Source organism: Castor canadensis, chromosome 18 (genome assembly GCF_047511655.1).
Source record: "Castor canadensis chromosome 18, mCasCan1.hap1v2, whole genome shotgun sequence".
Lineage (NCBI taxonomy): Eukaryota > Metazoa > Chordata > Mammalia > Rodentia > Castoridae > Castor > Castor canadensis.
The window spans coordinates 32,080,197-32,103,614 of record NC_133403.1 but is presented as its reverse complement, the minus strand read 5'-3'; the positions used below and the strand labels follow the sequence as shown (position 1 = coordinate 32,103,614).

Genomic DNA, 23,418 nt, shown 5'->3' with positions numbered 1-23,418 from the left:
TCATGAAAACAATAACGCATATTCAGAGGTGGTGAATTTTGGATATTTGGTGGTGGTATTTTGGATAAGTTGGTTTGTGCTTGGGACTTCCAGATGCCGTCTACCGACTCCAACGAGGAGAGCAGTCAGACACCGGGGCGCCCCGCACAAACCTCTTCCCTGGCTTATTCACACCAAGGTGGGACTGCAAGGAGGAGGGAGGGCACACGCATGCGCACAAGGGAGGCCAAAGCCCGAAGGGAGGTGCCGTGCGCATGCTCTCTCTAGCTCGGTGGCTCCCAGGAGTTTGACAAGGACTGGGTCGGATGATAGTGCGCAGGCTCCTCAGCCTGTTAATAAGATTGAGAAGCCGTCGTCCAATAGGAACTTCCTTTTGAGCTCGTGGTCCCGCCCCCCCGCAGAGGGCTACTTCCGCTTCCGGCGCTCCGCCGGTCCAAATCCAAAATGGCAGCGGCAGCGGTATCTGTGTTCCGGGTTTCTCGACTGCTCGGTCGGTCCCGTCCACAGGTGGGGCGGCCCATGTCGAGTGGTGCCCATGGCGAGGAGGGCTCAGGTACTGTGGCTGGGGTCGGCGGAGTGGGACTCAGCTCCTCTCGGGTGAGGCGGGAAGGGACTGTGACCTTGTGAGGCCGTAGAGCGGGCAGCCCTGTTGTCAGGGCTGAGCGGTTGTGGCTCCTTCGCAGCTCGCATGTGGAAGGCCCTCACCTATTTCGTCGCGCTGCCCGGGGTGGGAGTGAGCATGCTGAATGTTTACCTGAGATCGCACCACGAAGAGCACGAGAGACCCGAGTTCATCGCCTACCCCCATCTCCGCATCAGGTCCAAGGTATGCCCTTGCGGTCCCTTTATGAGAACGTTTTCTTTTCATTTTATATAGCTTAGTACTGGTTCTTTGTGTATTAAAGGCGTATACCAGGCGTGTGAAGTTTCTGGTTTAATCTTCGCAAACAGAACATTTATTTGCTCCATTTTACGGAAGGGAAGCTGAGACTTGGGGGGAGGGTCACGTCTCAGTTATCTTCAAGGTCATACAGTAAGTGCTCTTCAGTTTTCCTTTAATCCGACGCCTCCCACCTCTTACCTTCTGATACAGTTCAGAAACAGTTGTCTTTTGCATAGAACTTAGAGGTTCGGGGAACTCAGATTCTGAAGGTGATTCACCTTTCTAAGATCTGGACATCCTTCAGGTACTAGCTGCATAATGAAGAGACTGCCAGCTTCAGTATTCCAGTGCCTATCTTCTCAACTGTCTTATCCTTTGGCTATTCATGTAAATAATTATAATCATTTGTTTTCCACTGCTTGATATATTTTGAACAAGTCTCTTTATTTTGTTTTTTTTGGCATTACTGAGGTGTGAACTCAGAGCCTTCAGCTTGCTAGTCAAGTGACCTATCACTTGAGCCACACCCCCTAGCCTTTATTTATTTATTTTTGCTTTAGTTATTTTTCAGATAGCATCTTGCACTTTTTGCCCAGGCAGGTCTCCAACCTTGATCCTCCTGTCTCCATCTCTGGAGTAGCTGGGTTAATATCCACCATCAGCATGCATCACCACTCCCGGCCCAAAATTTGTATCAGTAGATTTATACTATATACCTTGGTGGTGCCTCTAACGTGCCAGGCAAGCACTTCACCACTGAGCTAGCCCCAGCTTCTCTTCGTGTTCTTTAGTAAGTATGATATCACCTAGCTCTTGTTGGAATGGCCTCACAGAAACTTATTGTAGACTTGAATGTGGGAATCTTTGAGCCCCACTTCCATCCTTGCAGTAACATTAGGAGCCAAACAGTGCCAAGGTTTCTCAGCCTCAGCACTGTTAGTGTTTTGGACTTCAGAATTCTTGGGGGATGGTGCTCCCCTGCAGTGGAACCACTGGATGGCATACTTAACCACCCCCCCAATGTCTCCAGATACTGCTTTGTGTCTTCACACTCCCATTACCCTGGGCTGGGCAGGCTGGCAACATTGCTTTAGAGGTAGCAGGCAGAAGGATCGAGGACGGGTTACATTTTCCTGTTCTGGTAATTCTTTTTTTTTTTTTTGTACTGGGGTTTGAACTTAGGGCCTACACCTTGAGCTACTCCACCAGCCCTTTTTTTGTGATGGGTGTTTTCGAGATCAATTCTGTCCAACTGTTTGCCCAGGGCTGGCTTTGAACCATGATCCTCCTGATCTCTGCTGAGTATCAAGGATCACAGGTGTGAACCACTGGTGCCTGGCTGAACAGATTGGTTTTCTAAATCTGGAATGGAGTCCAGCAATCTGTATTTAAATAAATTATCTCCTTCTTTATACCTACCACTGCCATTCTCAGAGATGATTTGAGGATTGCACCTTCATAAACACTGCACTGAATATATTACTTACAAGGGGGCTTATAATGAACCAACTTGAGCTTGATTTTTCTATCTACTTTAAGAATGGTCTCCCTGGTGGTAGTTATAAGAGCTCCTTTAAGTTAGGGAAAGTTGAAATATGCTAGTAGTTAAAGGACTAACTTCCATTTTATTTTATGTTTTATCTGTCACCCTGCTTTAAGCAGCTAATTGGCAGTGTTCTTTCTAAACTATTTGCTGGAATTATCTAATTGACATCTTCACTCCACAGCCCTTTCCCTGGGGAGATGGTAACCATACTCTGTTCCATAATCATCATGTGAATCCGCTTCCAACTGGCTATGAAGATGACTAAAGAGAACCTGGACTATCAGCCAGGCACCAGGGACCACAGCACTGGTTTGGACCATTCCTCTGCATGTGGACCAGAAAAGTGTACGGGACCTTAAGCTCACCTTTCTTTGCTGTATCAAATGACAGTTATACTGATCTTCCATCCCTTTGCTTGTGGCAGGAGATGGCTTAAATAAATAGCTTAAACTTAGATTGGTTATGAGCTGAAAATTGTGTTCTTTGGTGTGGTGTTTTTCCTCAGAAATTAACATTGATATTATTTGCGTTTCTACAGTGAAGGTCTGTGTTGCCATTTGCAGTGTTTCAGTCCACTGAATACTGTTTATAACAGGCTCTTTGGTTTCTTTTGCAGTACTGGAGTTTGAACTCAGAGCCTACACCTTGAACCACTTCACCAGCCCTTTTTTTTGTGTGTTGGGTCTTGAGAACTGTTCGCCCAGGCTGGCTTTAAGCCTCGATCCTCCTATCTCTGCCTCTTTAATAGCTAGAATTAGACATGAGCCATTGGCGTCCGCCTCTCCTTGGTTTTTTATATCTGGGATGTGTAAAGCTGAGGGACCAAGGCAAAGCATAGAATGGTGTAGTTACTTACCAAAGTAAGGGTACCTGACAGACTGGCAGAGTCATTGAATGGCCAGCAGAATGGCTGCAGGTTATACTTGAAAGAGGTACCTGTAATTATTAATAGGAAGTGTTTCCTTTGAGTCTCAGCTTTTTCCTGTCCCTTTCCACAAGCATTTGGTGCACACTCTGCTTGGATAGTGGGATAAATTTTCTCCAAAGGAGTCAAATCTTTAGCTTGAGTTAAGACTTATCTCAGCAACCTGACAGCTGGCAGGGTCAGAAATTTCTACAGAATAAAGGCAGTCAGACACATTTCTGCTTATAATATAGCTTTATTTGTTTCTGAAATGAAAATTACACCATAGCCATATGAATTAGGAGAAACATTAAGTTACAAGATACCCTGAAAGGGCAATTAATTCTGTATCAAGATTGAAAATGTTTAAAGTAGCTTAAGTAGTTGGAGTCACTTTTTGGACAGGATTAAGTCAGAATGAGGAACAATCAGAAGTACTCTTGGTAGCAATCTATAATTTCTTTTGGCAGGATGTGGCCATAAAGGAAGCTATTAATAGCTGGTCTTTTCAGGATTAATCAGTAATACATGATATGGTTGAACTTTGGGGTCACATTTAAGCCCCTCCCCCACATACACATAGCATCTTGCTGTTTCCCAGGCTGGCCTTGAACTCCTAGGCTCAAGCAGTTCTCCAACCTCAGTTTAATAGATAGCTGGGAATGCAGATGTGCACCACCATGCCCTGTATAGACTACTATGGAAATAAAATTTAAAAATGATTTTCTTTTTTTATTTTGGTCTTCAGTACTGAGGATTGAACCCAGAACCCCAAGGTTGCTAGGCAAATGATCTGTCACTTGAGCTATACCCCTGCTATTTTTCTGAGATAGGGTCTGGCTAACTTTGTCCAGGCCAGCCTTGAAATTATGATCCTCTTGCCTCCATCTCCTGAGCAAGTGGGATTACAGGTGTGTACCACCCCACCTGGCTAGAGGTCAGGTTTCTTTTTGTGGTTGCACTGGAGTTTGAACTCACGGCCTCACACTTGCTATGCAGGAGCTCTTAGAGCTTGAGTCACTTTGCCAGTTTTTTTGTGATGGGGTTTTTCAAGGTAGAGAGAGTCTCACAAATTATTTGCCCAGGGCTGGCTTCAAACTGCAATCCTCCTAATCTCTGCCCCCTGAGTAGCTAGGATTACAGGCATGAGCCACCAGTACCTGACTAGAGATCAGATATCTAATGGCTACAATATACAACTTAGTTTAAACAAATCTTTACTTTTTCACCTTTAAGTTTTAAAACATACAACTCTGCGGTGTATATATGAGATATGGGGGTGTGGTGGGGTGGTAAAACAAGGTAACAGATGTTCCATAAAGTGCACTGAGTTCCAGGGGCAAATGATAAAAAAAAAAAAACTTACAATTTATTCCATCTTCATGATTATAGACATAGGGCAGAGTCAGCAAACAAGATGAATGAAGCCTGCCCCATCCCTGTTCAACCAGATGTATGTAGCATTTGGCTTTTTTTTTTTTTTTTAATGATATGCAAGTTGACTTAATTCATTAATTTGGGTTGGAGACTGTCAACAGCAGATCTTTGTAATTTAGGCTCTTCCATAGACACTCCAAGTACAATTATTCCTGAACTACATTGTGAGCTATGGAATAGTGTTCACTCTAATGTTTTTGAAGCTTTCACATCTTAATCAGATACCTCCTGTAAGGCAGGGAACTGTTAAAAGCTGTCTTCCGCCTGGCCTAACCCAGGCCACTCATAATCTTAACTGTTATCATATAAAAATAAAACTGCTCCCAAGCATTGGTTGAAACTTGTCCCAGATCCCTTTTTTAGAATATTAGCTCCCTGAGAGAAAAAGAGGTCTTAAGTGACTGCCATCATGAACAATGATCTCATACAGTGTACCTAAAGTCCTTTGCAGCAAAAATCAAGAAGTCAGGCAACCCTGATCATCTTGACTAGTTTATCATAATTAACATACAAGATATATTTAAAGCTGATTCCAGACCAAGTATTGTGACCATAATTCCAAGAAATTGTTCAGTTTTAGCACATTGAGTTCTTGCGAGATGCCACAGCAAGTGAGAAATCATCTCAAAGCAAAGAGTGATCGTTCATCATCTTTTACAATTGATAGGAAAGCATCAAAGTGGGAAAAAACAAACTTCCCTCCTAAACTCATTAAATCTTTTGGCTATCTTCACAACCTAGTTGACAAAATCCACAGTCCTTAATTTTTTGGCAGGAGGAATTCATTTTCAAGGTGACAAGCAAGGTCAAGAGGAGTTTTCATGCTTTTCTTTGCCATGGCCCATGAATTCCAGTCCTTCAATAGGAATCTCTTTCTCCTTTATTGCTTTCTGATGGGAGAAGAAAAGACATTATAAAGGTCTGTAGGAAGTTTGAAGTCCAAACTTTGTAAATGCAATGTGATGGCACAAAAGTAAATCAGATTGAACTATAAAGACAACTGGGGAGGACCCGGGTGGCTCATATCAGAGGATTAAGGTTCTAGGCCAGGCCAGGCAACTAGTTCTGGAGACCCCATCTCTAAAATAACCAGAGCAAAAATGGACAAGAGCTGTGGTTCAAGAAGTAGAGCACCTGCTTGCAAGCGTTCAAACCTTAGTACTACAAAAACAAGAAACAAACAACAACAAAAAAAAAATCCCAGCTCAATCCATGATTCAAATGACGTTTTTTGGTTTTCTTTTTTTTGGTTCTGGGGCTTGAAATCGGGGCCTTCACTTTGAGCCACTCACTCCACCAGCCCCCATTTTTGTGAAGGTTTTTTTTTTTTTTTTTGAGATAGGGTCTCGCGGAACTATTTGCCTGGACTGGTTTCAAACCGCGATCCTCCTGATCGCTGCCTTCTTGAGTAGCTAGGATTACAGGCGTGAGCCACGAGCGCCCCGCCAAAAGACATTCCTTTAAGGAACAGAAGTACAAGCGTGAGGCCCTGAGTTCAGCCCGCAGTACTGACAAAAAAAAACCCAAAAAAAACAAAAACCAAACTTCAAGCCCGGTTACTGCCTGTTACTGGCTCTGTGAACTTGAGCCAGCCTCACTGTCCTCATCTGTAAATGGGGTAAGCATAGCGACTATCTCCTGGAATTAATTACAGGATGTTTCCAGTTAACTTAGCGGAAGTGCTTTTTCAAGGGCTGTTCTTGCACTTCAAAGCAGTTGCACGTCCATAGAGACAAATCGAAATTTTACCAGCTTCAGTTAGGAATTGGTTGAAAGAAAAACGGTAACGAAGAATACAACAGGGACCCTCCGCCGCGTCTGGGCGGCGACAGAAAGGGAGACATTACGCCCTCTCCCAACAGCAACGGCGAACAAGTGCACCACCGACAGCACAATCAAGGACACTGATTCTCGTGCACTTGAACAAGTAACTTCCCACTTCTGGGTGCCAGTTTTCCATGTATATAATATGAGTAACGATGGCCACTTTCTGAGTTTAGGATGAGTACAAATCAGTGAACATCCTTTGACGTTACTGTGCTCCGTCAAAAGTAAAACTTCGTAAAAACACTTAACTTTGTTAGACTGAGAACCCCGCGGGCGGCCTTGGCGGTGGGGGTGAAGGAGAGGACTGCCTGTCACAGGCCTTGCTGCGGCTCCCCCCACCCCGCGTCCCACCCCCGCCAGATGCTGCGCGTGCGGTGGGAGTCACCGCAGAGCCGCGGGCCTGGGGTAAAAAGGGAGGGCTCGGGCCGCGGTGCACCTGGACACACTGCTGGTAGCGCTTGAAGAGGTCGGTGCACGGGTCCCCGGAGCCGTCCCCCTTGAGGAACTTCTCGGCAAACCACCGGTTGAAGCACTGGTCGTACTCGCGCTTCATATCCGTGCAAGCTTCCCCGACGCTGTTCATGGCGATGGCTGCAGCTACAAAGTCGCGCTCTGATGTCATCACTCTTACGCGCGTCGCCCGACGTTACGTTTGGACGCACTACGGGGGCCGACAAGGGAAGAGATGTGTGCGCGGGTTGTACGGCTGAGCCTCCGCGCCCTGTTGGGCGGGTGCCGGGGCTTCACCTCCAAAGCCGATTCTCAGGTAAATGATGGGCGCATCTAAGCGGGTGGCAGCCAGGCTAGGAGGTGATCGACCCCTGCCCTCGACTTATGCTCCCCGCCTCATCCCCTAGGGAAGCACTCGGGTCACCGCCGAGATGATCGAGCACCTGGAGCGTCTAGCGCTGGTGGACTTCGGCAGCCGCGAGGCGGTGGCGCGGCTGGAAGAAGCCATTGCCTTCGCCGATCGGCTCCGCGCAGTGGACACTGACGGGGTGGAGCCTATGGTGTCGGTACTGGAGGACAGGTAAACTCGCGGCTGCCACGCCCGAAGCCTTGACTGGGGGCGCCTTCGTAGCGAATTAAGGTGACCCATTAGTGTCCCATTTCACGAGGGTCAAAGAGCTCAGTCGGGTGTCTTTACTCTTACCCCTGATCATTACGGATCCTGTCGCTCCCATTTAGAATCCTCGAGCCCTCCCAGTGTCAGTGTAAGTAGGAACAAAAATCCGAACTGCTTGCTAGCCATAACCCTTCTTCAGCCTCGGGAGGCTGAGGCAGGAAGATCAAGAGTAGGAGGCTAGTTGGGCAAAGTTAGTGAGTCCCTACCTCGAAAACAAAATAAAAATAGGGCTGGGGAGTGTGGCTCACTTGCCTGTGCGAGGTCCCGGATTCGGAACATCCCAAGTACAAAAGTGGGTGGGGGACATATTTCACAGTGCCTGCCTACCCACTCGAACTTAACTGTTCGTTTTACCCTCCAGCCACACTGCTTCCCCCAAAAGCCAAGGTCATTCCCTCGCTGGATCTTAATACAAATCTGCTCTTGTTTTCGAAAAGCTTCCTTCCAGCAGATTTGTTTGCTGTTTGAGCTACAGCTTCTTAGGAAGGATGATGGACACTTAGGGGTAAGGACCTAGGGCTGGTGGAGTGGCCTAGGTGGGACGTCCTGAGTTCAAACCTCTGTAACACACACACACACACACATACATACATACATACATACATACATACATACCTGACTTAGCCTCATCCCTGCCCACTTCTCCAAGGCTGGATTGATACGTATCTTTCAGTTCCTGAAGCTATCCATGCTTTTTTCAGAATTCTCAGCAGTGCCTCTGCTACCCCATCCCACCAACTCTTTTTTTTTTTTTTGGTGCTGAGATTGAACCCAGGGCCTCGCGCATGCCAGGCAAGCACTCTACCACTGAGCTACATCCCAGCCCTCCACTACTCTTTTTTGCCTAATTTCCTTTCTTCTTCCCATAACAAATGCCACTTGAAATCTTCAGGGTTTTTTTTTTTATGGAGTTAGGTTCTCTTTCAGGACTTGTGAAGCTCTCATAATATGCTATACATCTGGTGAGCACATGTATTTATACATCTGTGTGTTTTTTTTGACTCTCTGTCCTGCTTATCCATGTTGTCAGGTAGCATGCTAGATTTTCCTCATGCTTTCAATAGCACTGAACACTCAGTAAATGCTTCTTGAATATTTTATTAATTTCTTTGGGAAAAAGAATAGAGCACAAAGAGGAGTCAGAATTTCCCACATCTTCTAAAGCTTAACTATAAAGAAATACAAAACAAAAAAAAAAAAGACCTACAAAAGGGCTGGTGGAGTGGCTCAAGCCGTTAAGGGCACCTCCTAGCTAGTGTGAAGCCCAGTGCCACCAAAAAAAGAAATGTGACAGGCACCAGTGGCTCATACCTGCAATCCTAGCTACTTGGGAGGCTGAGATGGGGAGAATCAAGGTTCAAGGCCAGTGCTGGCAAAGTTAGCAAGACCCTATCTCCAAAATAACCATAGCAAAACAGACTAGAGGTGTGGCTCAAGCAGTACAGTATCTACTTTGTGAGTGCCTGCTTTGCAAACACAAAGTTCTGAGTTCAAACCCCAGTTCCAACAACCAAAAGAGAAATTCACCATTACAAAGGGATTTGTGGAAGAGATGACAATGGATTTGGAGCCAGTAGCCAGAATCTCAACCTGGCATTCAGTGATCTGTGCTCTTTCTATAAACTAGGAATCCAGTTTGGGTAAATGACTCCCATTAATTTCTCTCCCCCCTTCCCCCTACTGAAGTTTGAACCCAGGCTCTTGTACTTGTTAGGCGTGTGGTCTACCGCTTGAGCCATATCCCCTGCCCTTTGTGCTCTCACTATTTTTTGAGTAGTGTTTTGCTGTTATGCCTGGGTCTCCTGAACCACTGTCTTATTTATACTTCCCAGGTAGCTGGGATGACAGATGCACGCCACTGCGAGCAACTTTTTATCAGCTGAAATGGAGTCTCGTCAATTTTTGCCCCAGCTAGCCTTGAACTAGAGCTAGTCTTGAACTGAGATCCTCCCAATCTCCACCTTTGGAGTAGCTAGGATTACAGATGTGAGCTACTGCCTGCTAATCATTTTACTATGCCATCTGTGGGAGTTTAATTTTTTTGTTCCTCTTTGTGGTGCCGGGGATTAAACCCAGGGTGTCCTGCATGCTAATACTAGGCAAGCCTTCTACACAGAATCACAACCCTGACCCAGACTTTTAATTTTTTGAACATACTGCTGGACTGAACATGAAACAGAAGCTAGTAAAGACAGGTACTCAGTGATATTAGGCAGTAGCCACGTAGCTGTAAAAGTCCTGACGGGTTTATAGAAATCTTTCAGTACATTAGTAACATACCATTTGGTTTGAGCTAGAAAACTCAAAATACACAATGACTCCTGTTTAAGATGGCCAGAGGCACAAAACATGGAAGGGCTCTCCTGGACAGCTGTGCGTTTGGCAACTACCTGGATGACATCAGGTGCATGACTCAGTATGCTTACTTGTCAGGGACTAAAAATGTGTATGCATGATCATAAAATCCTTGGAAGGCAAGTACGAGTATGTTTTATAAATGGAAGAAACTGAGGCTTAGAATGTCTCAGGTAGTGAGAGTAGAACCCAGGATTTGGAATTCATTACTCTCAAATATTGCTCTAAATGTGCTCTAAAAACCTTATTCATCTCATATCTAGACCCTGACTTAGCTGACATCTCTGCCTGCAGCCAAATACTTGAATGCTTTGGGTGTCCCCAAGCCTTCCTTGAACCAAAACTTTTTTAGTGGTGGTACTGAGATCTGAACTCAGGGCTTCGCACTTGCTAGGCAGGCACTCTACCACTTGAGACACTTAACAGCCCTTTTTGGGTTTCCTATTTTCAAGATAGGGTCTCTGGGGCTGGCTTTGAATCAAGAGCCTCCTGATCTCTACCTCCCAAGTAGCTAGGATTATAGATGTGAGCCACAGGCATCAGCTCAAAAACTCTCTCTCAAGGCAAGCACTCTACTTCTGAGTTGTATCCTCAAACCCAAAAACCAATTAGCTTCTAAGTGGAATTAAGAGTGGTGACCAAACTACAGGAGGGAAGAGGCAGAAAGAAAAGCAGTGGCACACTGTCCCATTAGCCAGTCCAAGATCCGACAAAAAAAAAGCCAGGCATTAGTGGCTCACACATGTAGTCCTAGTTACTTGGGAGGCTAAGCTTGGGAGGATCAGAATTTGAGGCCAGTCTGGGCAGACAGTTTGTGAGACCCCCCCCCCCAACTCCAAAATAACCAGAGCAAAATGGACTGGAGGTTTGGGTCAAATAGTATAGAGCCTGCTTTGCAAGTGCAAAGCCCCAAAATCAAACTCAGTACCACAAAGAGTAGAAAAAAAATTGACTTGAAGGTCAGTTTGTGAGAGGTCCTAAGTTTGATCCTTAGCACCATTAAAGGAGAGAGAACCTGAAGCACTTGTCCTATTTGGTGTTGTATACATGATTTTGAGGTCCAGGAAAGTTAAGCAATTTGTCAAGTGAAAGATCTGATTAGAGACTCTGGGTTCAGTTGCCTTTGGTGTAGACAAGTTTTATCCTAAAAATACTCCATTATAAATGGTAATTAAGTGGAAATGTAAGGTATTCATCTTAAAGGAGTGAATTTTATTTTTCTGGAAATTTTACTTACATAGGAAACCTGATTACCAAATGAGTGGAAAAAAAAAAAAAACAAATCCGTTAAGAAAGTGGCTTTTACAGATACCTTAAAAGCAACTGAAGCCAATAGAAGGGGACCAGGAACTAGAGAAAAGGTTAGATCAAAAAGAATTAACCTAGAAGGTAACACACATGCACAGGAAAGTAATGTGAGTCAACTCCCTGTATAGCTATCCTTATCTCAACTAACAAAAACCCTTGTTCCTTCCTATTATTGCTTATACTCTCTCTTCAACAAAATTAGAGATAAGGGCAGAATAGTTTCTGCTGGGTATCGAGGGGGTGGAGGGGAAAGGGAGGGGGCAGAGTCGGTGGTAAGGGAGGGGATGGGGGCAGGGGGGAGAAATGACCCAAGCATTGTATGCACATATGAATAATAAACAATTTAAAAAAAAGTGGCTTTTATTAATTTTGCAGTACTGGAGTTTGATCTCAGGGCCTTGCACTTGCTGGGTAGGTATTCTACAACTTGAGCCACACCTCCCAGCAATGGCTTTTAAATCCCAGTTGGTGGTAGAAGAGTCTTACTTTTCAGGTTTGAAGCCGGCCCAGGCAAATAGTTCTCGAGACCCTATCTCAAAAGAACCCTTCACAAAAAAGGGCTTGTGGAGTGGCTCAAGGTATAGGCCCTGAGTTCAAACCCCAGTACTGCCAAAAAAAAAAAAAAAAAAGTACTACTTTGTCAGACTCTTCAAATGCTAGATTAGATAGGTTTAAGAACATGGCTATCAGACTGGAAGCTATGGCTCAAACAATACAGCACCTGCCTAGCTGGCATGAGGCCCAGAATTTAAACCCCAGTGCTGCCAAAAAAAATGAAAAAAAGATACTTTGAAGACTGAGGTTTACTGACTTTCCGGCAAAAGCATGTGTCTAGAAGCACCCGCCTCTTACCAAGGTGAAAATTCAATGCTGGGCCTGTCAGATTTCTTTCCTTTTATTCTTAGGCAGGGTCTTACTTTGTAGCCCAGGCTGGCCTCAAACGCAGTCCTCCTGCCTCAGCCTGCCAAGTGCTAAGATTACAGGTGTGCATCATCACACCTGGCTCAGATTTTATTTTTTAATACAATTACATTTGATTTTTCCTGTAGTCCTACAGAGTATTCTACAAGTAAGGAAACTGAAAGATGGAGAAGATAAGTAACTATAGCATTGGAATTTGAATTCAGCTGTGACTGGGGAGCCAAAGCACCTTAGCTATTTTGTCATACTGTCCAGCAGAACTAGAAAGTCCACTGGGTACTTTTGCATAGTACAATTACGGATTAATAACCCAGGACCTCAACACGTACTAGCTACCACTGAGCTACACCACGAGCCCCCAAGTTGTCTTAAATGAATGCATAATCCTTGGTTAAAAACACTGACGTATGGGCTGGAGGTGTGACTCAAGCAGTAGAGTGGTTGCCTAGCAAGCACAAGGCTCAGAGTTCAAAGGTATAACCCTCACTTTTTTGGACAAGAAATTCAAGGTCTGGGAAGATTACTCTTCTTCAAGGCCACAGTTAAGACAATGTGGAACCCTGGAACAAACTCCAGCTTTCCATTCTTCATACCACAAATAAATATTTGCTGTGTCTAGTTCTGGGCTAGGTGCCAAGTTTCCTTTATTCCTTCCCTAGAAGAAACTTATAGTGACAACTTAGCCTTCATGTGCAGGCAAGCCTTTGCCCAGGTGTTGATGTCACAGTCCCGCCACTTTGTGATACGATTCAAACCCCCATTAGGTTTAGCTTCAGTCTGTGCCCTACTCAAAGCAGAATGCTTGACTGCTCCCTTCCGACACTGGTTTCAGAGACTGCTTATTTAAGTATCTGCAAACAGGCTGAGACTCTGGTCAGGCACTTTTATACCTTGAAATGAGTGGAGCTTCATGCCAGTGTTCAAGCTCCTGTTTGGCTTCACCAGTTTGCCTTCTTGATATTTAGTGAAGTCCAGAGAACAGTGGGAGATGAGTCATGTTTGTAATACATCTTGCTCAATGGCAGACACTTGGGTATATACCTAGGTGCCTATGGTGAAAAATGCATCCACCTTAAGGATACCAGAAAGAGGTCACACTATGGCCAGTTAGGAGCCAATATCCTTAAGCAAGTTTCCTCCTCCATCTCTACATAGATTTCTAGCTTCCTCTTCTACCCAAGCAGGCCATGCTGCAGCCTGCTGAATCCCCTAAATCTGCTGGGCTCTCTTGCTTTGAGATCTATGCTGCTGTATTTGACATGAAGCCATTTCTCACACCAGCTATTTTCTGCCCATCCTTTAGCAGTGCCATCACCTATTCTGAGTATGTTTCTCACCCAGGATAGGTTAGGTACCCTTGCTAGTAGTTCCTTTGCAGGCTTTATTTACTTCTGTTCCATTTAACACACTTGGCTCATAATTCCCTTTTCATCTATCCTCACCGAAAGTAACCTGTACATAGTAATCATCCAAAAGTATTCACGAATTTATCAATCCTGAGAAATAATTACCACTTACCTCAGTTGTCAGGAGAATTTACAAACTCTGCCTTGGACCAGTTACCATATCAAGAATCTGCTGCTCTAGGGCTGCTGCTCTAGGGAATGGTGCCAAGTGGTAAAGTCCCTGCCTAGCAAGCACAAGACCCTGAGTTCAAATCCCGGTACCACCAAAAAATAAGTAAGAATACACTGTTCGAGCTGGGAACAGCTCAAGTGATAGAGCCCTTGGGTTCAATCCTCCAGTAACACCAAAAAGAGAGGATGCTGCTCCCTTGTTCTCCCATTCTTGACCCTCTCCCTACAGCCCATCCTATAAGAAGGTAACCCTGCGCTTTTGGGTTTTGTAGATGTCTATACTTGAGATCGGACAATGTAGCAGAAGGCAACTGTGCTGAAGAACTACTACAAAACTCCCAACATGTCGTGGAGGAGTATTTTGTGGCTCCCCCAGGTACGTGGCGAATACTCCAGATAGTCTCTCACAGTGACCTAAGGAAATAGGAACTGTGAGGACAAAGATCCTATGTAAAGGGAAAAGGACAAAGTTCATACAAATGGTGGCATTAAGATGACAGTAGAGTCCAGTCATTAGCAAGGATGAGCAGAGCAGGACTGTGGCATGTACACTGTTGGCAAGTCTGCTTCTCTGCAGGGTTATGAGCCCATTATTGCACAGAATGATATCTAGCATTTTGTGGATACTTTCCAAATTTTAAGTGTTGGCAAGCAATGCAATTTTATTTATTTTGTGGAACTAGGATTTGAACTCAGGGCCTACACCTTGAGCCACTCTGCCAGTCCTTTTTGTGATGGGTTTTTTCAAGATAGGGTTTTGCGAACTGTTTACCCAGGCTGGCTTGGAACTGTGATCCTCCTGATCTCTGCCTCTTGAGTAGCTAGGATCACAGATGTTAGCCACAGGCGCCCGGCCAATTCAAATTTTACCAAGTAACATGCTGTATAGGCCAAATAAAACATACCTGGCAAAACAGATGTGGCCTAGCTAAGGCTTATAATCCCTTACATGTTTAATCTCACTACAATCTTTTTTTGTGGTGTCAGGGGTTGAACCTAGGGCTCTGCACATGGAAGGCAAGTGCTCCACCACTGAACTCCATCCCCAGTAAATATTTATTTTTTTGTTTGCTACTGGGGCTTGAACTCAGGGCCTACACCTTGAGCCACTCCACCAGCCCTTTTTTGATACAGGGTCTCGGGAGCTATTTTCCTGGGCTGGCTTCGAACCAAGATCCTCCTGATCTCTGCCTCCTGAGCAGCTAGGATTACAGGCGTGAGCCACTGGCTCCTGGCACCACTGTAAATATTTTAAATGGAAGTTTTACTCAGAGCTGCTGCACCTTTGGACATTTGGGATTAGAACTAGCCAAAGCACTCTGGGAACTCTTCCACTGCTGACTTGCAGTTAGGCATCTGGGGGAGAAGCATCCCGAGCAGCCTCCATGTAAAACACTGGTGAGCTCAGGAGCTCTTACCTCTTCAATGATCACATCCAAACCAACCAAGAATGGGAAGACAAGCCAACAAACTTGTGAGCCAGACTCTTAAACATGCCTCTGATTCACCCTGGCTAACTGGAAAGAAGATTCTATAATCTTGCCATCTCAGGACCAGAAAGTTGTTGCTGCTTCATCAGACAAATATACTTATCTCCCAAACAAACTTTGCTTGTTGGGACAAAATGAGTTCATGCCTGTCTTCTACTGTCACCTGCATATGAACAGCTAACTAACTTGCCTTTACCCCTTACTGAAAAGTGTGCATCAATTCAGCTTCTCTTTTAACTGTGATTGTAGGAGCTGTATTTTTCCCACTGTTTTCCATGATAACCAAGCAATCAGTGAGCTCCGCAGAGCCAGCTGGACAGCAGGCTCAGCTCTAACATTCTTTCTTATTGTTTTCAAACAGGTAATATCTCTTTGCCAAAGCTGGGTGAACAAGAGCCTTTTCTACACAGCTGAGTAGCTATTCTGGGAAGGGGGTACCCTGGGAACAGATGGAAGGAAGTGCAATGAGTGTTTTATTACTGTGAACCTTCATGTTCTCAATTCTTTTAGTCACCTGAAAAAACGGATGCTTAAGCATTTCTTACTAACTCTTCTGAAGACAGAACTGGAGAACATCTAGCCCAAACAAGGCAATGAGTTCCTGATGCTAATGGAAATAAAAGGAAAGAGCAAGTGTTAGCTTCCAATGAAAAGGATCAAGTATTTACTTACAGGCCTGTTTAGTATGGAAAACATTTTCCTCCATTATCTGCCCCTAAAAAAGATGTCTAATAAACTGTATAAACCTGAATTTTTCAATTTATACACTTAGCAGATAAGAGCATCTGATCACTATGTAACAACTTAAGTTGTTATTTTCTTTTCTCTTGCTTTTTCCATTGATTTGAGCAGCCTTATCTTTATCAAACATACTTGAATTTGTTCTGGGATATCTATTTTATTATAAGCAGAGGGCTCACTTTCTGCAAAGATCTGGAAAGCCTTAAAAGTAAACTATAGCTTGGAAACTAACCTAGAACCATCTTCCATCTCTGTTTTTTTTTTCCTCTTGGTGGTAATGGGGTTTGAACTCAGGGCCTCATGCTTGCTAGGCAGGCACTCTACCACTTGAGCCACTCCACCAGCCTGCATCTTCCATCTCATAAGGTGATTATATCCAAACAAGATATGAGCTACATCAGTAGTTCCTTTTTGAAAAGAGAACTTAATATAAAAATAGTCCTGGGTTTATTTTCATGCTTCCCACTATCTTTCTCTGCAATGCTCCCTTTTTCTTTAAAGCAACTTAAAAAATCAGTTTGAATTTTAAGAGAACTCTGAACCTGCCCTTAGGGTTGAACTTCTCAAACCACCATCAAAACAACTATCACCATCCCCAAGTAAAGCTGTCCATTCCTAATTCTTACAAATTGGTTACAAGGTGCTTCTGTAACTTGATTTCTTTTTTTAAATGTGTACCTCTGAAGTGAACTCTGCATACTTAATCAAGGACCACCACACTTATCAATTACTAAACATTTAAAATATATTTCTGAACAGAATGGGCCGACTCAAGTCACAGTAAATGCTGATCTCCAGAGCAGAGCAACCCACAAAGACACAGCACTGATTTTTTTTTTTTTCCCATAATCAGGGGTGAAAAATATACAACTTGTTTCTGAACCAAAACCACAATTTCTGCAGTTTAAGACATTTCACTGCTAATATGGCCCTGGTAGAAATTATGTAATTTTTTTTCCCTTAAAAAAAAATTTAAAAAATTTCCTAAGACACTAAATTATCAATCTGGAATGTAGAGTCTGAGCACAAAGCAGCTCAGTTCATCTAAAAAATAAAGAAAAAACTCCCATCACCTGTCTCAGTAGGGCCTGAAAGGAGAGAAGTAGTGTGGGGAACCCCTGCTTTGGTATGGAGATTCACGGCCCCTTGACCCAGACCGAGACCGTGAGTAGCCATAGCTGGTGCTTCTCTCAGGATAAACTCGAATGTAGGAAGTTTCACCCTGAAATTCGAAGAGCAAAGGAAAAAAAAAAAAGTGAGCCAAAAGAACAAGCAATCTAACATCTAACCTGGCTGCCTAACAATAATTAAGTCCTGAACACATACTGTGTACCTGGCACTGTTATCTCATTAAACCCTCACCATGTCAGAGGTAGGTACTCTTATTATCCCATGTCAAATAAGATATTAAGCTTACATTATTTACTCAAGGTGACACAAATAACAGACAGCAACTTTACAGGTTACATGGGCATCTATGGGAGAAGCTAACCCAGGTTCTGGGCAGATGTTACACAGTTATCCTCACGGGTGAGTTTCCTGGCAGGTCTTTGTAACCATGCTATTCCGTGACCATTTTACATATGAACAATTCCAGGTTTAGAGCAACAGTTCAGCTAAGAATAACTAGCAGCAGAATCATATCCAGGCTGGCCTGTCTTCAGCCCCTCTGTACCCCAGTCAGCATTCTCAAAAGACTGCAAAGATGCAAAGGTAAATCTGAGTGTGGTGGTACCACCTATGTGAGAAATGTCAAGAGGGTAATCAAGATATAGATCTCAAGCTTAAACTTGAGATCCTATTCTAAAATTGTTTGAGAGGTGGCCCAAACAATGTATACACCTGTGAGTAAGTAAAAATATAAATAAATAAAAATAACAAGCTAAAAGGGCTTAGGGGTGTGACTCAAGTAGTAGGGAGGCAAAAGGCCCCAAGTTCAAACCCCAGTACTGTGCACACACACAAAAGATGCAAAGATAACTCTGGTGGCTCACACCTGTAGTCCTAGCTACTCAGAAGGCAGAGATCAGGAGGAATGCAGTTTGAAACTAGCCAGCCTGGGCAAATAGTTCATGAGACCCTATCTCGAAAATACCTAACACAAAAAGGGCTGGTGGAGTGGGTCAAGGTGTAGGCCTTGTGTTCAAGCCCCGGTATCACACACACACCCCTCCCAAAAAAACAAAAGATTAAAGAAGCCAAATGCGTATGAAAGTCAGTCACTGGATTTACCCTTACTGAGGCCCTGCTCTGTAGTATACTGAGGACCAGGTACTGTTCTGTTTCTGCTCCAAATTCAACTCCTAGAGGACTGTTGGAGGACTGATCTCCAAACCACAAAACTAGAGAATTAAATGAATCCTCCTAAAAAGAAAGGACCCCAGAGATATGTGTCCCTTGGAGATCCCTGAACACCATACCAACTCAGGCAAATAATTAGAAGAAACAATGTCTTAATTGGTGGTCTGCTATCTGGTCTCGATGATACCAGAGATGGTCACCACTTGAATCAGACTGAGTGACCCAAAGTAGCAAGTGTCTTGCCAAAAGGAAAGACATCTAGAACTGAGTTTCAAGGGTGAGACAACCAACTACAAGATGCTGTCTTGGTGCCTCAGGTTTCAAAGAGAAGCCTGTACTATGCTGAAAGAGGAAACATGAAGTGATAGTATCAGCCCTGACCTAGAAGAGACAGGTTGGCCTGTACAGCCCAGACTAGACTTAAGAGAACAGACAGGCATAGAGACATTGCTGTTTAAACCAGCTGTATCACAGAATAACTCACCATATTATGGCAGACTGCACCAGTACTTTCTCTAGATTAAAAATATTCTGAATGCACACTTCTCTTTGCCAGTGACCCCACAGGCTTAGCCATGGCAAATTTCTTGACTTTGTTTACTTAAGATCTTTAACAGTATTATCAGTTCACCAAAGAGCTACTGCTAGGTTAGATTCAGGTGGAACAACCATAGAACAGCTCAACAGAAGGTAGGGACCCACCTCGTGAGAGCGGAATTTGGTGTCATCCAGTTTACGCAGGGCATATTCCATGTCTTCTTTTCTGAGATATTCAACCATCCCCATTCCATCTTTCTGTACATCTGCATAACAGACATCCCCAGCTTCTCGCATGTGATCTTTCAGGTCTTGCCAGCTGCCTGATGGAGGAAGTCCTAGACACAGAGGACACAAGAGCCAACATCCTTTAGCCATGTTAACTATCCGGTTAGCCAGCAATACCCATGGTCTCTTCCCTGTCAATCATTTAATTTCCAAGGGTCCCCAAATCACAAAACTTTGTAAGGGGCACAAATTACAGGGGGTTGGGGAGGACCACCTGAAGTATGTGTGGTAAACTACCTTGAGAAACTAGTTCTAAGCTAATCTTCCAGAGACTAAACCTTCCCAGAAAAGCATCCTGTTATTGGTTTAGTTACCGAATTCACAGCCTTTTTTTGTCCTTCATAATCAATGCCAAACTACCAAAACTGAGTTTCAATTGTTTTGCCATTATGAAATTTATCAGTACCAATTATTTCTTGCCTGACCAAGTTTCCCAGCACATGGGAGTTTTGAAACAAGCCAATGAATCACCAAAATGTGGCTGAAGGTAACAGCACAAAAACCACTTACAGTTTGTGTTCTTATAGGAATGAATGACTAACAGATCAAAGTACCTCTTAAGAGATCACCAACATTCTTCACTACAGTGGGGGAAAGAGAACTCAGACGCTAAAACTAGTCGGGAGTCATACAACCCTACCTGATGTCATGCAAGGGAAATGTGCTCCTGCTCTCAAAGGCTGTGTTTACCGCTCACAGCTCAGGACTGCAGCCATTTCCTAATAGTTTTCTAAGCAGCATTTCAGAGCAGCATGGAGAGAAAAAAAGATAACGTATGACATCCTGAAGGAGGGAATAGAGTTCTAGGGTTAAAAACTTACAAAGGGACACAGATAGGCAAATACTGAGTATTACTCTTAAGCACACAGGAATTTGCTGTGGTTGTAGGACATTCACATCTTAAAAAGGTGCCAGATTCAATATATTCCACTCTATAGGGCACCCAAATTCCTCTGCAATTGCAGGAGGCCCAGGTCTTTACTGTATTAATATTTAATAAACCTGAGTTAGCATTTCATCACTTATTGACATCAGACAGAAAGGTTCTATACTTTCCAATATAACCCCAAATTCCAAGTTGAGGGCTTTTTTTTTTTTTAACATAATTCCAAAATCACCACAAAATCTGGTCTTTATCAGGCTCCAAGGCTGTTAGAATCTGACTCCTATAATGTCTTCCTATTAAGTCAGATAACAGGTGCATTGCAAAATAAAACAACCTTAGAATTCCAGCTCAGAGTTTTGCCATCATGTTTCCTTTCACCAGTAAGAAACCCCGTTGTAAGGGTGACCCTTACAAAGGCTGTTCTACCAAGGCTGGCTTTTATTTGCAGGGTACCTACCTCACTGATAAGGGACGGTGGTGTTTTAAGACTGTCACTGCACACAGGCTATTGAAAAGAAAGCTCATGTATCCCTTGCACTGAAGAATAACCGCTAACATTCCTTGGAGGTCAGTCTGGGCTAAACAGTTTACATGCAACATCTCATTCAATGTGAGAGGAACATACCTGAAACAAGGACTCGGAAATCAGATCTTCTTGTAGGAGGCCCATTCCTTGCACCTCGGGGCCACCCACCCCGACCTCCATAAGTCCTGGGGAACTCCACCCGAAGCCGACACTGGCCATAATCATAACCATTTCTTCCATAAATTGCATCCTCAGCATCTCTGCAAAGAAAAATCTGAAGTCAGTGGTGCCCAGGAAGCTGAATGATTTTCTAGTGAAGGACATGAATAATTAAAAGGGAAACTCCAGAGTGAGGGAAAAACAAAACAAAGCAGGACCTTAATATACTACTTTGAAGACCTTTCATGGTACTGAATTAAACTTTATAGCTGTCACACATCCTTTTCTAGCTATGAAATGACATGGATAAGTAAACAGATTACTTATAAGAGGGCTGATTCAGAGAAAAAAATTGTTTACATTGATTTTGCCAATAAACCCAGTTTCTCTAACCATGGTTAGAAGTTTCTCAAAATGCATACCATACATTAAGCCCCTTAATACTCTTCTGCAAGGCCTACTACCACAAAGCCTATGAAAAGAAAAACCCATTAAAAAAGGTTCAAAAGAAAGCTGAGTGCTGTGGTGCATGCCTGTAACCTCAGCACTAGATAGGTTGAATGAGGACTGTGAGTTTGAGGCTAGCCTGTGCTACACAGCAAAATACAAAACAAAATAAAACAAAAGCAAAAACAAAGAAAGGTTCACACAATAATCATAGCTACTTGGGAGGCTAAGATCAAGAGGATGGAGGTCCAAGACCAGCCTGGGCAAGTAGTTTGAGAGACCCCATCTCCAAAATTACCAGAGTAAAATGGACTGGAGGTGTGGCTCAAATGGTACCTGAGTTCAAACTCCAGTCCCCACAAAAAAAAAAAAAAAACCTTAACAAGGAGAGCACATCCAGGACAACCCTGACAGTCTGACTGGACTGGAATTATAATGCTGTATAGGTGGATTAATTAGAAGCACTAGGGCTTAAGAGCTGACTTTGAATACAAACGGACTTGAGTTCAAACCATTCTTCTGCTACTTTAATCAAAGTTTTACATCATGAATGTGCAAAGATGCTTTTTTGAAACTTCACATGGTAATAATCAGAATACAGTTTTTCTATTATGAAAGGACCAAGAAACCATGAAGTAACATGTTATACAGTAACTATGTATTTCAAGGGCAGAACAGGGGGTTCAAATCTTATCTCTCTCCAAATCCTCATTTCCTCTACCTCATAGATTGCTGAAAATACTAAATACACAGATGGTACTTCACATTAACAACTGTTCAAAATACACAGTGGCCCGGTTAACTAATTGATAAGAGGCACAGACTTCTCCCAGCTAGGTGTAAAAATGCCCAGTTCTACTGCTGAGGCAAATGACAAGACCCTAGGCACGGCCCGGGCAGGCAGGACACTGCGGGCCTTGCTGGTGGGGTGGTGGTGAGTTGCCGCTTTCCCCCACACGATGCTAGGAACAAGGAGCAGGTCCCGTTCACCCCAGTGCCCGGACCAGGGCAGTGCAGCAACTTCTAGGAAGCACCAACCGCAGTTTGGAAAGTTCCTGGGCCCTTTCCGGTCTGAGGACCAACCAACAATGTTTGCAAAATCAAAGACCCCTTTTGAGCAAGCTTGGGGATCTAGCGTTTCCACAGTTTCCACTTCAGCATCTAGCAAGCTCTCCCTCAACAGAGGGACAAAACTCAAGAGACTGCCCCTGTCCCCGAACCCCGCTCTTCTGCAAGGATGGAGCTCTAGGCGCGGCCTTGGGAGGGGCGCGCGCGTGGGGATGGGCTCCATCACAGAAACCCCTTCACGACCTCCAGAGGCATCCACGACCCGGCCACTGCTCCCGGCTAACGGCGACTTCTGGTCGCGGATTCCTCTCCGGGGCTGGCGGGCCCGAGGTTTTCCAGCCCCGGGCCGCTTCCCCCAAGCGCCAGGGACACAGTGCAGATTTCCACCGTCCCCGAGGCCAGCTGGGGCGGCTCGGACCCTTCGGAGCCCAGACTTCGTCTTTTTAAGTAAAATAATAATAAAGGAAGTGACGACGGCGCCGAGGGCCGCCCGAAGTCTGCGACAAGAAGACGCCGCCTCTTCCACCCGGGGGCGCCGCGAGGGGGGTCTGCGCTGAGGGGGAGGGGAGGCCGGAGGGGGAGGGGCGGGGGAACCCAGGCGCTCGGGCCTGCGGGACGGGGCGACCCGCCAGGGCCTCACCGGGGATCCTCGAAGCGCACGAAGGCGAAGGGCACGAGGCCGTGCCGGTTCTTGAGCTCGATCTCGCGGATGCGGCCGTACTTGTAGAACAGGTCCTCCAGGTCCTTCTCGCGCACGTCTGTCGGAAGGTTCCCCACGTAGATGCGCCCGTCGCCCTCGCCGCCGCGCTCGTCCGCCCAGCCCGACATCCGCACCGCCCGACGCCGCGGGCCCGCCGCAGCCCACGTCGCGTCGCCGCCGCCTCAGCCCGGGTTCCCCCGCAGCGTCCCCGCGGGCTCCGAGGCGCTCAGCCGCACTGCATTGTGGGAGCGCGGAGCGGAAGCGAAAGGGTCGGAGGAGGCTAAAGGAATCTTCTTAAAGGGCACGCAGCCTCGATAACTGCGCGTGCGCACGGACCGACGTCCCCTGGAGGTTCAGGCGGGCGGGGATGGCGGTGAGGGATGGCTGTTAG

The 23,418-nt window shown here is 44.9% G+C and overlaps 4 protein-coding genes across 5 annotated transcripts; 2 read left to right on the top strand and 2 right to left on the bottom strand.

Annotated features, from left to right (window-relative positions):
• The first annotated feature begins 391 nt into the window (after positions 1-391).
• Cox6a1 (cytochrome c oxidase subunit 6A1) lies at positions 392-2,883 on the top strand. The gene is made up of 3 exons (XM_020179060.2): positions 392-553; positions 684-826; positions 2,611-2,883. Exons 1-3 carry the CDS (start codon positions 445-447, stop codon positions 2,692-2,694), a joined length of 336 nt encoding a protein of 111 aa, XP_020034649.1. The 5' UTR covers positions 392-444; the 3' UTR covers positions 2,695-2,883.
• Positions 2,884-3,569: 686 nt separating this feature from the next.
• On the bottom strand, positions 3,570-7,219 carry Triap1 (TP53 regulated inhibitor of apoptosis 1). Its single transcript, XM_020179037.2, has 2 exons — positions 7,034-7,219; positions 3,570-5,660 (listed from the first exon to the last, which is right to left on the bottom strand). Exons 1-2 carry the CDS (start codon positions 7,217-7,219, stop codon positions 5,577-5,579), a joined length of 270 nt encoding a protein of 89 aa, XP_020034626.1. The 3' UTR covers positions 3,570-5,576.
• A 16-nt stretch (positions 7,220-7,235) lies between these two features.
• On the top strand, positions 7,236-16,125 carry Gatc (glutamyl-tRNA amidotransferase subunit C). Of its 2 annotated transcripts, none has more exons than XM_020179036.2 (4): positions 7,236-7,363; positions 7,455-7,627; positions 14,157-14,260; positions 15,736-16,125. In XM_020179036.2, the coding sequence occupies exons 1-4, from the start codon at positions 7,283-7,285 to the stop codon at positions 15,786-15,788; spliced, it is 411 nt and encodes a 136-aa protein (XP_020034625.1). In that variant the 5' UTR covers positions 7,236-7,282; the 3' UTR covers positions 15,789-16,125. The 2 variants fall into 2 exon arrangements, with proteins under 2 accessions (XP_020034625.1, XP_073916898.1); XM_074060797.1 differs by lacking the exon at positions 15,736-16,125 and adding an exon at positions 15,019-15,720.
• A 717-nt stretch (positions 16,126-16,842) lies between these two features.
• On the bottom strand, positions 16,843-23,251 carry Srsf9 (serine and arginine rich splicing factor 9). Its single transcript, XM_020179035.2, has 4 exons — positions 22,968-23,251; positions 20,753-20,913; positions 19,119-19,291; positions 16,843-17,337 (listed from the first exon to the last, which is right to left on the bottom strand). Exons 1-4 carry the CDS (start codon positions 23,153-23,155, stop codon positions 17,194-17,196), a joined length of 666 nt encoding a protein of 221 aa, XP_020034624.1. The 5' UTR covers positions 23,156-23,251; the 3' UTR covers positions 16,843-17,193.
• Between the last annotated feature and the right edge of the window lie 167 nt (positions 23,252-23,418).